Source organism: Platalea leucorodia (assembly GCF_965183815.1).
Source record: "Platalea leucorodia genome assembly, chromosome: 8".
Classification (NCBI taxonomy): domain Eukaryota; kingdom Metazoa; phylum Chordata; class Aves; order Pelecaniformes; family Threskiornithidae; genus Platalea; species Platalea leucorodia.
In genome coordinates, this window is record NC_138830.1 from 37,136,873 (window position 1) to 37,153,128 (window position 16,256).

Genomic DNA, 16,256 nt, shown 5'->3' on the forward strand with positions numbered 1-16,256 from the left:
TATTCTCATGCTAATAAATGTTATTAGCAGTAACTTCCTTTTGGAAGGCATGGGAGAATTTCCTGGAGACTTGAGAAGTAAGTGGTTCTTTTCCAAATGGTCAATTCTGAAGCAGAGGAAAATATTTATTTAATTTCTGTGTTCTTAGGTACTGTTACATACAGTTGCTAGTGGAAGAATTTGGATTGAAACTACTGTAGGTTTTTTCATGTACAGCCTGCACTCTTAGATAACTCCGAGAAATGAGGGAGTGGGAACTGGGAACAGTTTCATGGAGGGGGGAGGGAGTGAACTGTAGTATCAGTTGAAAGTCAAGAGTTGGATCAAGGGGATTCTGAAGTGAGTATCTCTTCATATTGCCCTTGGCAAGAGCCCACACTGCATTAATAGAATGTGCAACCTTCTTACTGGATCACTCATAAATTACATGTGTAAGTACAATAATTTGATTAATTTTTTTCGTACTGCAATAAATCTATGTTCGTGCTTAGAACTTCCAGCTTGGTCTTAGAGTGCTTGCTTTTCTGTGTCACCTCACCTTGCTTCTATCTGTTCTTTCTTCCTTTTCAACATTGGAATCCCTCAGTTCTGTCCTTCCAATGGTTTTGGTTGGTTGGGGTTTTTTTTTTCCCCTAAAGGCAGAAGTTCCTTTCTCAGCTTAAGTTATATTGGAATTCGTCTCTTGCTCTGCCTGTGTTGGTTTTTCTGTTTATTTTAACTATGTATGGATTTACCTTTGTGTAAGAACACATAGGAAGTAACAAAAGGGAATTGATCAATTTACATTTGTAAATCGTAGGGTAAAAAGGTGGAAAGAACATTACGCAAGAAAGTCCTGGGATAAAAAATTTTATAATGAACTCAGCTGCCTATATTTTGTTTTAGATTGCAATTTGGAGTCGTGGAGGATTCACAGTCTTTCCACAATGGGAGAAAGGACAGATTGTACGAAGTCGCATAGCTCAGTGGCTGAATACAGCCCCGTCAATAAATCAGAGAGGACAGATCCAAGTGACAGCTGTGAAATGCAGGATGGAAACCAAAATACAATGCAACTGAAGAAAGAAATATCTTTGATAAATGGGATAAGCCTTATAGTAGGCAACATGATTGGTTCAGGTATCTTTGTCTCTCCCAAAGGAGTTCTCATCTACAGCAAATCTTATGGATTGTCTCTAATAATTTGGGCAATTGGAGGGATTTTTTCAGTCTTTGGAGCTCTCTGCTATGCTGAACTTGGAACCACTATTACGAAGTCAGGAGCCAGCTACGCATATATCTTGGAGTCTTTTGGGAGCTTCATCGCTTTCATTCGTTTGTGGACCTCACTCCTAATTGTTGAGCCAACTAGCCAGGCAATTATTGCCATCACCTTTGCTAACTACATAGTTCAACCCTTCTTCCCTTCTTGTGATCCTCCATATTTGGCTTGCCGTCTCATAGCAGCTGCTTGTGAATGTAAGTATTTCTTGAAATTTACTACGGTAATTTTTTATCCAGGGTTAAGCTTTTATTAAAACAAATCCTACCAAGTCCCAGAGTTGTTGCATACTGAATCTGCAACGGTTTGAGTTACAGTGACGAAAAGAACAATTTCCAGCACGTGAATAACTTGCAGGTACTCAGTCAGTGGATTACCATTTTCTCATTCAGAAGCAGAACAAAGTATTTAACTCTTCCAAGTTTACTTACATGGGAAAATGGAGGAAAAAGTTTGTTTCCCCTCAGAGAGGTATATTAAATCAAACCTCAAGATACTCAACCTCAAGTTGTTGCAGAACAGCTCTTATGCTATGAATTCTGCTGTAATTTATTTTACAATAGTTTCTCAATGTAGACATGCTTAAGTAATTACTCTCGTAGGGTTTCAAAAGATCATTCATTCAAGATTATTCTTTATGCTCGTGATTAACATAACATCAAAAAGTTTTACCTGTTGTAAAGCTTTTTTTGAAAAGCAGAAATTTTGTGTGCACATAAAACATTGAAATATTTGTAATCAGATAGCTAGCTCAGTCAATATGAACAACTGTCCACGTGCTTCAAATGAGGACTGTTCTGCTGATCAAGAGAATGAAGCTGTATGATTGTACTGTATGTGTCTTAATTTTAGGTATTTCCTATTAAAAGTGTTCATATGCATATTTACATTTCCAGTAAATAGTGAAAAATATATTTCAGAAAGTCTGGATGGCAATCCTTTGTCATGTACTTATCATCATGTGCTGTAGAGTCTGCCATGCCTATTGACCTGATGCTTTTATCATAATGCTAATACAGAACTTGGGCTTTTTATTGCCAACAATAAGCTACAGGGAGGAGCTGTGCTGCTCCTAGCTGGTTCTTTTTTGAGGCAACAGGGAGTCTGTTGAAATAGCTCTAATGTTCCTTATTACAGTTGTCTATGTAGGACTAGAAGAGGGGAAAGACAGAGGGAGCAGTAGTGTGTGCTTTAAATATTTGACCTCTATAACTAGTTCTGAACATAATAGCTTCCTCTTCCATTTTTGTAAGTTAATTTGTTACTGTTGGGAAAGCACTAATGTGCTGGTCCAGGGCCGAATAGGAGGAAGAATAATCGCAAACTTCTTCCAAAAAATCTGTTACCTTACTCAGTTCTGTTCCCTCCATCTCCCTCTTCCCTTCCAAATGTGCATCCACATTTTGTTGTGACAACTTCAGGAAAGAAATGAAGAACTTGTAATGTCATGTTCACTTTCTTTAAACAGATACTGTCCCAAGGTCTCCTGGCACAGATTCAGGAGTGTGGGGGAATCTGCTCTTCCGTTTAAAGTATCTGGCATCTGAGGGGATTTAGCCCTTATGAGAAGCAGTTTATCAAAAGGCAAGAAATTAAGACAAAGTGATTCAATTAAAGTGATTATAGAGTAGATGTAGAAAGACAATGTCATGTCCTCTACACTTGCTGCTAAGAGAGGGGATTTAGCACCTTTTTCTTTAGTGGAGACATAAGAGAGCAAGATCACTCTCATGTAGGTGGAACAACTTCAGCAATCCATTTTATGGTTTAAATGCTTGTTCTGCCCTGCTCTAGGTGTCAGTGCGGAGACTCTTCCCCCTGCTCTACAACTTCATTTAGCTGTTCCTGTTAAAGCCTACACTTCTCCCTGGCCTGTCAGGGCTGATGTTGTGTGTCAGATCCTTAGCTCTGGATACGATTAATACTTTGTTAATGAAGTTGCTGGGAGTGGAAGTCTGAACATTGGTTAGGTACAGATTGTATGCGAGAATGGGTGGGTTTGTTGTGGGGTTTCTTTTTATGTTTTTTTTTTTTTTTTTTTTTAAACTTTAGTAATAATACTAGATCTAGTGTGAGATCAGTCTTAGTGTTATACAGCATTACTTTGTCAATCATTTTGGCAATGGTGTGGCATCTTGTGCTACAGAACTGAATTTGACAGTTCTCAGGAACCTGAAGTAGCTAAATGATAATTAAGTTGAAGAAAACATGAAAGAATAATTTTAGTAAAAGAAAGAGGGAGGGGATGTGGCTTATTCAGGTTTTTGATTATATTTTTTTTTTCTTCTAAGATATCAGAGGCAGAGTAGCATTTCATCTGAAGTACAGACCAAGCCCTGACTCACTAAAATAAGGAGTTAATAATAATTACTCCCAATGAAAGTTGCTTAAAAAAAATGAAATTAATGGCTGAAATAAACCCTGTGAGCAAATACTCCATAGATAATACTGATTATTAATACTGAAGAGCAGAGACTTGTTTTTTTCCTGAGGGCTCTTTGGGAGCTGCAGCAGCCCTGACTTTTGAAATTTGATACGACTGTTTTTTTCCCCTCAGCTTGCCAAGCTCAGTGGAATCTTGTTCAGCTATTCCACTTGGCCAGACTGTCTAGTATACTAGTGTCATGCTTTTGAGATAATTTCCTTTCTTTTGTTATCTTTTTAAAATTATTACTTTTCTATTTGGTAACTGTGCTAAGTACATTCTTATCTTAATAGTATCACATTATTCTTGGATTATGGGAAAGGAAATAATTTACCACATCTTTTAATTTAATGTTGATTTTCTACTACCTTACTCCTTAAACAATCAAGTTTAGTTTTTATTTATATGCATGCTTGAAATACATAGTACAAGAAAATTGTTTGGGCATAAAAAGTGCAGTAGAATATAATCACATTTTTACTAGGTAGAGAAAAGTGAGATTTGGGGAAAATATTTAAACTTCCGGGTTGGTATCAGTAATGTAATGGTAATCTAGATACGAAAAATATGCACTGAATTAGTCTTTTGTTCAATAAAGAATACTGAAGATACTGAATCCTATTCAATATTCAGCATTTGAGGTCAGGCAGAAGTTGTCTGGCTCTCCACTTGAGGAAAAAGTAATAAATGCAAAAGCAAAATGTTGAGAGCCATGAGAACAACGTATTTCAACAATAGCTTGAAAAGTGTTTATTGGGGAAGTTGATCATATGAGTAAGTTTAGTCAGACACTGTTACCAAAATATTTGTGACATCTGAAAGTCTCACTTCAAGTTCCATTACAATCTTGTGAAACAGGTCTGACACTGATTTATTTTGGGATAGAGGGAGGAATATATTCAGAATACTCCTTACTTACTACCAGTTCTTAAAAATGCAGATTAATCTTGAATTAGCTGTAAAGCATATGTTATTTGGTCAGATCTGTTCTAACCTCTACTTAGTAATAGTTTAATACAACTGGAAAAGAGTATTGAGTCACTTGTGACCATATTCAGTATTGCAAATACTCCATGGAGGTTGAACTCATCCTCAGACTAACAAGGAAGGGGAAAAAACTTCTCACACACTATTTTAATATGTTTGCCTAAAGGAATTTCTAGATAATCTTTAATTTATCAGAACAATGTTGATACATTGAAATTAATTATGTAATGGTTTCTTTAGCTTCAGGATAGTTGCAGAGTGCAGCTGATGAGGGGTAATGTTAGGAAAATGGGCATGTAATCAGAGAAGAGGAAGATCTTCCATCTTTTGAAACAGTGTGTTTAGAACATCTGTTTCCTCCTGTTTTGTTTAAACCAGTGTGTTTTCAGTACTGGTGTATTCTGTTTAGTTTAACCTAAGTATTAGTATAACAGGTAAGTGCATATTTAGATTACAATTTAAAATCTTTGAAAAATGAATTAAACTGAATATTGTTCAAATAGTCTTTTCATTTTTCTTTTTTTCTCCCCCCCCCAGGTCTTCTCACATTTATAAATTGTGCCTACGTTAAATGGGGAACACGAGTGCAGGATATATTTACTTATGCAAAAGTCACTGCTCTTATTGTCATCATCATAACCGGACTTGTTAAAATATGCCAGGGTAAGCGTATAAAATTAAAGCAAAGGTTTGTATTTATCAGTTAAACTGAGTAACTGGTCTAAAGACTGTGAAATACCTCTGTATGTGTTATCAAATCCCTCAGTACAAGCATAATATAGCCACTTTGAAAACACCAATAATACCAATGTTAGGCATTATCATGATATTGTATCATGAGAAGCTATCCTATCTCAGTTGACTTTGAACTGGGTAAAAGAAGTAACTGATTGCTCAGCAATGTTGTTCAATTTACAGCCTGCAGTATGGAATAATAAAGGAAATGAAAACAGCAAAATACAGAGCTAGCAAAGTACGATGGGAGTAGAGAAAGCTGTAAATTTCTGTAAGGAACATACTACTTTAGAGTGAGATCAACTGAATATTTTTTTTACAAATGAATTTTGTGCAAGTCTGAAAGTGACTGAACTTAAAGTAAAAATAGATTTGTAAGAACACGTAAGTAGATTTGTGAAACAGCAGCTCTTTTGCTCAAATCATGAGTTCTATTATAGCTATTGAGAATTAGAAAGTTGCTGGGGTTTTCGATTTTTTTTTTTTCCCTAAATTTGTGTGTGTGTTGGGCATTATGTCTTCAAGTTAGAGGAATTCTGAACTTAGTTTTGTTCTTATCCCTTTCTTTGGGGAGAATTTATTGGTGTGTTAGCTTAAAAAAAATTACCCTGCTTTCAAAGCTGCCATAAAGGTCTTTCCTTGGCAGTCTGGCAATTTGTGTCCTTTGTTCTAACCAGTTATTGTTGAAAGTCAATGAGCAAGGTAATTATTGTGAACGGAACAAGAATATGCATATGCAAGCACCGTGCTGGAGTGTTTAATCCTTAGCACATCTGCCCATACCTCGTTGTGTAGATACTGAGCTTGTTCACTACTAACTTCCTTGACATAGTCTCCCTTCTGTGTTTCTAACTCAGCAGTTACTCTGCCCGTGTCTGAGCCAAGGGAATAGCAATGTCTGTTTAGGATAAAAAAGAGAAAGAAGTGAGGATATTTTAGAGGCCTCAAATATTTGCCTGGCCAGTTTTGATGAAATCTAAACATTTCAGGATGCATAGCACAGGGCACGTTTTCGAGTTACATAGTTACTCACCTCTCTGTATTTGGTGTTTTTGTGTGTGTGTCTGCATATGTTAAATAGTCTGAATATATAAAACTGCCATTGATGAGCTTGTCTTGACTTGTTTAAAGTCAAAAGATGGCACAAGCTCTCGCAAATAGCGGTGCAAAAAAACTATACACTTTTTCTCTTAACTTGGGAAAATTTTATCTCGAGTAACAATATTTTATGTTCTGTTAATTGTTCTCAGTTTTCTATTTTAATAGCTAAAACTTAAACATCCATTTAGTTGCGGGGGTTTTTGGTCATAGTTATCTAAAATTAACGGTAATCTTTGTTTTCCGCATAGGCTATATGATTGAAAATTTAAAAGGATATAAAAAGATAGAATGGATTATTTTATAAATATATATGTTATAAAAAAATACCCTTAGCCTGAGTACTGTCATTACCAGTTGTTTGTAGCTTTGTCTGAACTTAACATTACTAAACTTTTTGTGCCATTGTGGACAAACTAGTGTTTACGTATAGAACAGTATCATCCGTAGAGCATAATTTTTACTGGTTTAAATGTCATGCTTATTCTCATGGCTGAAGCACAGACTAGAATTGGTAAAAGGGCTTAATAAGCAGCTTTGAAGGAATTAGGGTTTCTGAGTTTTTTTGTATTTGTGTGCCAAATCGAAAAAAAGTTACTTGCTGTATTTTATTATCCTGTACTCCATTGCATCTCTTCCACGCTCAGGACATTCATCGCACTTTGAGAACTCTTTTGAGGGATCCTCTTTTGATATCGGCGACATTTCCCTCGCACTCTATTCTGCCTTGTTCTCTTACTCTGGTTGGGATACGCTCAATTTTGTAACGGAAGAGATCAAGAACCCAGAAAGGTAAACGATTTGAGCTTTCTAAATCTGGATAGTTCCCAAGTTGCTCGTTTTGTGACTCTCTTCACTAAGGAGTTCTGAGCTTATACAGAAACAAGTAGAACTGCTCTATACTTAGATGGTAAGGCTGTGAACAGCCACTAGCAAAGATTTACTGGTTTTAAACCCCATTAAAAATGGGAGGGGAAAAAAAAAAAGGTAAGAATAAATAAGTCTGGACGATTGCAGGATGCTGTATTCAGTGCTTGATAAGCTTTCAGTTCAAGATGTTGCTACGGTTTATTACAATAGGTGTTAATGTTTCAGTGAGAGTTACATAAGTGTAGTCTGCTGTGTTTATCTATGCAATAATTCTGATTTAATGTTTGAGAATGTTATCTTTTCCATGAATTTATCCTCTAAAAGTGTGACTGACTAATCTTGTTCAGTTGCGAGTCTGTAAGCAGACATCTTTATGTTAAAAACAGGATCCCATTTGATCATTTTTATTTCCTATTATAAGCAACAGCTCAGATTGCTACAACTGAAGATAAAGAATGGAAGAGAGATTTTTTTTTTTTTTTTTTTTCAATTCTCCCAACTGATGTTGACTTTTGCAGTTTGTTCTGTTAGCCCTGAGTTCTATGCTGTGCCTTTATTTAACCAGGAAAGTTATCTATTAAAAAGATAAAATAGCAGATAAGTATTTTAACTCTAAAAATAGCTCTTTTTAGTCAGACTGAATTTCAGATTGACAGTGTTTCCTTAGATTGTCTTGCAAAGATCTGTTACACGTATTCAGAAGAGGCGTATGTTTTGTGTTTGCATCAGTCATTTGGTCCTTCAAATTGGTTTGGTTTTTTTTTCTGCTGAAAGAGCTCCCCCTTTCAGTGCTGTTGCAATGCCTTTTCATCTTTTTAAAGTGTATTGTACTGCGTTATCAGTTGGGTAACTCTCATATTAGATTTATTGTTTTGAAAAATAATTTTTCTCACAGGATATTCAGCTGATGAAAATTTCTTTAGATTCATTTGCTATTTATAGGCATCAGTGCCTAATCCAAGCTTTGTTCTTGGTAACGATTGTAGCTAATACAACCTTCAAATTGCAGCTTTCTACATTGACAATTCTTGGGAATAATGAGATGTTCCAGACTTCTATAAAATTACTCCAAGAATTACCTATTTTTTCATATTCACTTGATTCGTAGTGCTCTCATGCTTATCCAGTCAAAAGTTGCAAGCCACAAGTTAAATTTGAAATAGTCCCTTGGCTTTAATCATGGGTGATGTAAAGTCCTTAAAATGCCATTTCAGCTTTTTGTTACATTATGTAACATTTCTGAATTAATTTCTAATTGGTTTTCTAATTCTGTTTCTTCTGTGTGCTGAGGTTCACAGGTCTCTTACTGTGAGCGTGCAACCTGGAAGCAGAGTCAGAACTCCCAGTTACTAATTTACTGATTTATATGGGGGGGGTGTGGGTGTGGTGTGTGGTTGTTTTTCTGCTTACACAGCATCAGACAGACCCAGCTGGAGTTCCAGGCCTCAGGAAATTTTTGAGGAAACTTCCAAAGTGCATTTCATTTTTCTGCTTTGTTGGGTTTTTGTGGTTGTTATTGAAAACCGTGTCTATGGCAAATGTTCATCCATGTCACCATGCTGTGTTTGATTTTAAACTGGACAAATGTGAGAGTAACACTCTGAGTTCTGCTTTCCCTTTTGAGACATTCAAACATGTGTGCAAGCTTTGGGGAAGGAATAAGGCTGAGAAAAGTCAAAGCTTGAAATTAAAAGTTTGCTTCTGCTTCTGCTCTGCAGAGTTTCTCCCTGTGGAGCAGCAGACTCAGGGCTGTGAGTTTATCTCAGCTTTAAACTAAATCTTATCTCTTTACCTCTAGAGCTTTGCAGTGTTTCCATGTCACTCTAGACTTTTTTTGTATTACTTTCTAGACATGTGTTTGCTAGTAAGATGTACCACTTCCAGAGATTCACCACTGTGCAGCAGTTTTGGATCTGCCCTTTGCACCTCTACTTTCTGCAGTTATGCAGCCCCATTATTTTGTTCTCTGCAGTGATGAGTGCAGATGAGAAGATCAAGGGTTTCGTTTGGTTTGGTTTAGTGGATCTCCCTGCATCTGTTCTAGAAGTAGATGCTAGAAGAACAGCAGCATTCCCCAGGGAGAATGAATGCCGTGACTCAAGAGCTCTGCCCCTTTGTGTTCTAGTTGTGGTAATTAACAGGGCCAGTAGGAAATATTTTAAAGTGTGTAAATTTGAAGGCTGTTATTACTGATCTGGAAACCCTGAAGTCAGGATACTTGAAAAGCAGTTGTATGGAATCCCTTTTTACACTTAACTTAGGTTTTAAGTTATTGCAAAAAATTCTATTTATTCCAGTATTAGAATTTCTAGTTTTAAAAGAAACCAAACTATTCCAGAGATTCCTATTTTGAAATCTTTATTCTGTCTTCATGCCTTTTATCTCTAAGGTAAAGGATGTAAATAAATAAGTTTATTCTGTTATTAATCGATTTTTTTTTCCTGGCTTGTGGGTTTTGGTTTTTTTTTTGTCTTACAGGAACTTGCCACTTGCTATTGCAGTGTCTATGCCAATTGTGACTGTTATCTATATTATGACCAATATAGCTTACTATACAGTGCTGGATGTCAAAGCCGTTCTTTCTAGTGATGCTGTGGCAGTGGTAAGTTGACCATGCGGTATTTGCTATATTATTCACTTTTCACCTTTTAGGGATGCATTTCATTTTGAGGAACAAAACAGGAAAAATCCCTAGTTTCTTATAGTACTTCACTGAATACAGGAGGACAGAACAACTCATCATGAATAATTTAATCTTAAATAGAAAAGTAGGTAATGAAATTACATATAATAATAATATATTGTCAGATTTATTAAAACAAGCACAGATCCATCTTGTTAATGTATTTTGCGAAGATGCTAATTAGACTGGTGCACTTTGAGACGATTGTAAATTAGGCTTATTAGTACATAATTGTCTTCTCTCATCCTTCATGCTGCAGTATTTAGAAAGCTGGAGCAGTATGCAGAACAGTGTTGCACGGAGCTATGTTCTATTGAGCTAATAATTGGTGTGATGCATATCTGTAAATGGATGTGTTGCAGCTCAGCTATGACAAAGTTTAGCGTTGTATCTCTTTTTTAATAATAATAAATTAATAAATCAAGTCACTATCTTCCCAGCTTTGTATTAATTCCAACAAATTTTAATATTTTTAAATTCCTTATTTTTGTATATGGAGGGAGGTTTGAATCCAGTTAAAATATATCAGCTTCTTAAAGTAAAAGCTGGTCACAGCATGTTTTATACTTTAAGCTAATCATTAAACAAAAGTGAAGGGTTTTTTTTGCCCTGTAGCTAGTGAATTAATTGGATAGTTCTGGTTACTATATGCTTTAGACTTAAGACTTGGAAAATTTAATCTTCTTTTTGGTTATTTAAATTGGAGGAAAATAAATAGCTATCCTCCCTTTTAGATTCCCAAGTGGCTTCTAAAATGTAAGTAGTTAGACTATGGACAGAGAGTTTTAAATACATCAAAATGAAGGAGCTATTCACTCTGTTCCCATAGAGGCATGATTAAAAACTGGCTTAGCAAATCAAACTCTTGTTTCAGGTATTTAGGCAGATGGTTCCACACAGGCACTTACTTGACTTTCTTTCAAACTTGAGAAATATTTATATTTAATGTAAGCTTTCAGAATAGTTTATGGTAAATGTGGGATATAACTTGTTATTTCAAATGTAATTATTCAGATGTTTATTTCAAAATGTATTGAAAGTAAATACATTTTAATTATTTGCCTCTTTTTAGCTGGAATATGGAAATACAAAGTTTTCATAAAATATATTGTGAAAAACTTGGTAAAACACTTCAGAATGAAACACAACAAGACAAGGACAGAAAATATTTAATTTTGAATCAGCATATGCTAAGGGGTAATAAAATCTCCAGGAATATTTATTTCTGTTGTAGGCTATGCTATCCCATATAAAGTACCTTCCAGTGACTCATAATGGAATTTTAATTCTTGTCTAGAATTAATTAATCCAGACAAAATTAAAAGCCAATACACAGTCCACCGTCAGTCCCAACTTCTGTAAAGCAATGCACCATCGTTTTTTTCTAACAAAGACTCGGAAAATACACTCCTTTGACAGCAGTGAAATTCTGCAATCCAGCCTATCCTCTAAGAGTATTCTGTGCCTACTCTACTGCTTCTGGCCTTTGTCATCACAGAGGTTTATACAGCCATTTGGTGAATGGGATCAGGAAGACTGATCCCCCCTGGGAGTTTGGGGGAATGACTCACTGTGGGCCTGTCCAGTCTATGTTGCTGTACACATCAAGTGGCAGCACTGCAGTGGCAGTGGGTGGCCAGATAAAGGAGGGACGATGGATGCCTGAACCTTACTACACACGTGAAACCCAGGCCTAAATTTTTGTGATTTTTATATAGACTTCATTTAGTTGTTCTTTGACATTGTTCTTGACCAAAAGTGAGTATATATTTATTTTTGTGTGTGTGTGTGTACGTTTATGTATATACACATGCTGTGTAATTTTACATGAACTGGACACATCAGATCTTCCTCTCTAGTATAGGATGCATCTGGACATGGAGGAGAAAAAAGGAAGACTTAAGAATGGTATAAATCCGTAGTCAATCTAATTGCATGCAGAGATATTGGGTGACCAGGATAAGAATGAAAAAATATGTTTGCAATTTCCGAAGTTGTTAGGGGATTTGCTTCTTGTGCTAATTTTAATGAAACTTAACCAAATGAATGACTTAGAAGTCTAGAGCTGTGCTTTTTCACTAGATCTCAGGATTGCCAAATACTTCCACTTAAAAGTTTAACTAATGTTCTATCTAGAGGCGTTTTTGCTGAGACATCTCATCAGCTGGCAAACAGTGGTCTTCTGATTGCCACTACTTATATCCCTTTTAGAATGACAAGGTGAAAGTGCAGCTGAAGTTTAATATTTAACACATGACTTATTAAAGATTCCTTTTCATTGCTGATATGAATTTAATTGCCCCGTTTTATGACACCAACTTTAAGCTTGATCTACCAATACATTAGCAAGTAGTGTGGACCACTGGAAAGGTGTCTGTAGAGTGGAACAGTTGACACTGAGGACCTGACATACACAGTATACATCCTTCAGGGGTATTTTTACTTTGGACTACCTCTAGTGAGGTCCCATGGACTGAATGCTTATGTGTGGTTGGATTGCAGTAGGTATGCTCTTGAAGTGCATCTTTCAATTTAGCCGGCTCTAAAAGGGAAGCTTCCTTTACCTCCCATGCTAAACAATGTGAACCAAAAAGCAGTAAGTGGCAGTAATTGGGAGAGTTGCTTCAAAAGTGCATTTGCGGTCCAAATTAAAACACTCATAATGCACCTGTAGTTTTCTAGTGAATAGGGGAAAAAAAAGAGCTAATGATTGTAATGGTCTGTATTTGAAAACCTTCCTATAATACAGAAATGTAAAAATCTTCATGGTGAAATTTCTCTGGGTGGTCGAAGAGAATTTTATCCTCAGTGGAATCTTTAAGAAGACTTGGGGCATTGTGGTCAGTGGATGAATGAAGAAAGGAGATGAGAATTAAGCCATTCAAAAAACTAATCTGATGAAAATGAGCCACTTTGATCTGCTCACATGTTCTACATGTGATATATGATACAGATTGCTGTAGTTTCCTTATTGCCCTCTATGTAGTTGTAGGGTGAAACTTAAAATAATTTTTTTTTAAAGAAAAAAAGTAGTAATATTGCTGCATTTTAGAACCTTTTGTGTAGTAAAGCAGCAGTTAAATTTAATCTTTCCTTGCTGCTATTCTGGGAAGGAATGGAGTAGCTTTCTCCTATTCATTTCAGTCAAGAGGCTTTGAGCTGGAAAGGGGGGGGAAGCTGTTTCCAGTTTCTAAATTATGAGAGTAGAAGTTTTAAGTAAAAGAAATACTGCTAATAGTGTATCTTTGGACATCACATTGCATACTGTTTTTCTTGGTGGCTGGGAGGTGAAAGAAGTCTTACCGAGGGAAGATATGGAACAAAATGATAAAATGTCCTTCTTTTACTTCAGTATTAGCTTCATTGTGGTATAGTCCCAGTGTTGGGGCTAAGAAACTCTTTTTTTTTTAAGCTCTTTCTTATTGAAGTAATTTAAGTAATACAGCAACAGCTAGCTTAGAAGTTCTGCAGATGCTCTTCAGACGGTTGCTGATCATGTAAAAATCGCTTCCTTTTTCAAAGATTCCTGTCAGAGTTTCACAGTTGACTTCTCTTTTACCTCCTTATACAAACCATTGCAACCCTTACTGTTAAGTTTTATGCATATGAAGCAGTTACTCTGTAGCACAAACACAAATAAATAAAAGCAGAAATTTTACCTCGCCGTCCCCTGTCAATGAACAAGTATTTTTTTTTACATCAGAGAGAGCCACTGTATTTTTTGTTTGTGAAGAGGGCAGCTGGCTCCACAAGCACTTTTTGGGCTGCTTCATCTTCTAACAGGAAAGAACATACTGGCGGCGAGTGCGTAGCTTCCAGTTACCTGCTTCCTGTGCTTAGTCATGGCTGGGGTTTTTTGACTGAGTTCATACAATGGGTGATATTTGGCAGCTTGCTTCTTTTACTTGGAAAAGCTAAAAATGATTCCTGGTTAAAGCAAATGGTTGCCTTGCATAGCTGGCTGTCATCTTTCTTGGGGCGGTACAGCTTTGTCTGTAGATTGGGGATAAAGATGACGACTTCAGCTGCATCTTTGAATACCATCTTGCGAGTCCAGCATTGATCGATCCCATTTACCCTGGTGTACTCATATTCTAGAGGAGACTTACTTTGCTTTGACATGTCCTCTTCCGCAATGAAACAGGAATGTGGGAGGCTGTGTGTTTTCAGCCGTTTTATTCTTCTTTGGTGTATAGTTGAACAAAGGATGAGTCTCTTTCTTCTAACTGAATTCAGCCAGAAATTCTCCAGTTACTCTTAGACCTTTTGGGTATTACTTCTCTTCCTTCATTTGGCCAGTCACTGGCTTCGTTTGTGAAGAGGAAAATCTGCTTGTCTTTGGCTGCCAGTGTCACGTCCACCTTCTTTGCTTGCAGTGGCACCTCCCAGTGCGGTTCCTTTGGACAAAACTTACATTCTGTAACTTATGATGGAAGAACTTTTCATTAGGGACAGGCAGTTGCTTTTAGAAGAGAGTAAGTAATTTGCCTTCTTTCTTGGGACTAGCCGTAATTCACTACCAATGCAGCATTCCTGTTGCCAGGTATGTAGCAGTTCTCTGGCTTTGGAGGCCAAGCTGAAAAGTTGAGCCAGAACTTAGGAGTGCTACATAATATTTTCAGTATGAGAAAGATAAGAGACTTTGGAAAACACTGATCCCTTATACTATAGCTAGCTATTAAAAATGCTAAGAACAGGATAAATGCCTGAGAAGATTTAGATGAAGTATCTTCAGCACCTCTGTGAAGACATAAACGAAACTGTTTTACTGTTGGAGCTGGCTTCTGTAAACTTCATGCGGGCCCTGTGGAAGAGACATGTTACATGCAGTAGACGTGCAATATATTAACGCAGCAGAGTAGTTCTGGTTTCTCTTACCATAAGATTGTATTGAGTGACCAAAAGATGAGGAGAGAATTTCATGCTGGACCTTGCGCTGCACTGAAACCTTTTTCTGCAAGAAAAGGCATTGCCAATAATACAAGGAAAGAATTATATCTGTTGGAGTAGAATCAATCAACAGAATGGTGGTTGAAAGAAGAATTACAGGAAACGTGAACGTTTAAATTGCTTGCTTTTGCACCTTTACAATTTTCTGACTCTTGTTTTGAGTTGCTATGCGCTCTCTTTCCTTTCTTTAATATACGTGACGTTAAATCTAATTTGGTCAAACTGAACAGATGTCATACGGTATCTTGACAAATTTAAGCTATGGCAGTGGAAGAAAACTTCATCTGCTCAGTGGCTTTTTTGCATGTGCGGCTTCCTGATTGCCATAAATCATAGCTTCTTTGTTTCCTTTAGGAAGGTAGCTCCTTAAAGGCCTGAGAAGCTAAAAATTGAGAAAACAGACTGTAGTTCTGATTGCCCAATCTTCCTGTACTGCGGGAATGTATTACACTCAGCCTCCAGAGAAAAGCCAAAGCAGAATTAATTGCACTTCCAAGATACTAGTCAGGTTGCTCATGTATGTTAATCTCCTTATACTGCTCTATATGAGTTTCGGGGTAAGAATGTTCTAGGACTGAGCCTGGAAAAGCGCGCATGTGCAATAGGCTCTTGAAATGAGTTACCTAAAGAGGCTCTGTAGGTGCCTTTTAAACGTTCCTAACAGAAACCCCTCCTAATCTTTGGGTATAGTTTTGTGTAAGTTTCTTATTCATGTTAGCCTACGTTCCCTTTGCATTTATCCATCTGATGAACGCTGTTTAGTGCTTTGCCAGCCTAGCACGTGCTCGCAGCTCCATATGCTGTCAGCGTAGTCTGACATTTTTTGTGGGTCTCTAAGTGCAGTAGGAACATTCCAATAATCATTCTGCTGTTTCTTTCTTTGTAGTTGCATTGACCAATTGCAATATGGGTAATGTCCTACTGAAATATTACCCATTCCAGTCTTGTTTGTCGTTACGCACTTGACATTTGAAAGATTAGGGTTCCATACATCCCAAATTTGAAGGTTAGTTTCATTCTTTTTGGTGAATTTGGGATTTATCCACAAATTATTCCAGGATGTATTGAAAGGAATTGGTATTCCTGTTAAAGGCACTCCCTTATTGCCGCTTTTGGGAAAATAAGTACACACCCAACAATCATTTGTGTGTAAGGTTTGAGCATTTTCCTGGGTCATAACAAAGTGGAGATTTTGATTGCATTGTGAGTCCGGCCAAATTTGGCTCGTGGTTACTATGATTGTCATA

At 36.7% G+C, this 16,256-nt stretch overlaps 2 protein-coding genes across 2 annotated transcripts in view; both read left to right on the plus strand.

Moving 5' to 3' along the window:
- PRMT7 (protein arginine methyltransferase 7) overlaps window positions 1-16,256 on the plus strand; it is a 96,486-nt gene that overhangs the window by 36,888 nt on the left and 43,342 nt on the right. The gene's annotated exons all lie outside the window — the stretch shown is intronic.
- The window catches only part of SLC7A6 (solute carrier family 7 member 6), a 36,535-nt gene that overhangs the window by 4,709 nt on the left and 15,570 nt on the right, over window positions 1-16,256 (plus strand). Inside the window, exons 2-5 of the mRNA XM_082319175.1 lie at window positions 886-1,458; window positions 5,211-5,336; window positions 7,154-7,298; window positions 9,855-9,978. Coding sequence (XP_082175301.1) covers window positions 927-1,458; window positions 5,211-5,336; window positions 7,154-7,298; window positions 9,855-9,978 — 927 coding nt within the window. The 5' untranslated portion in view covers window positions 886-926. The remainder of the gene's footprint in view (window positions 1-885; window positions 1,459-5,210; window positions 5,337-7,153; window positions 7,299-9,854; window positions 9,979-16,256) is intronic.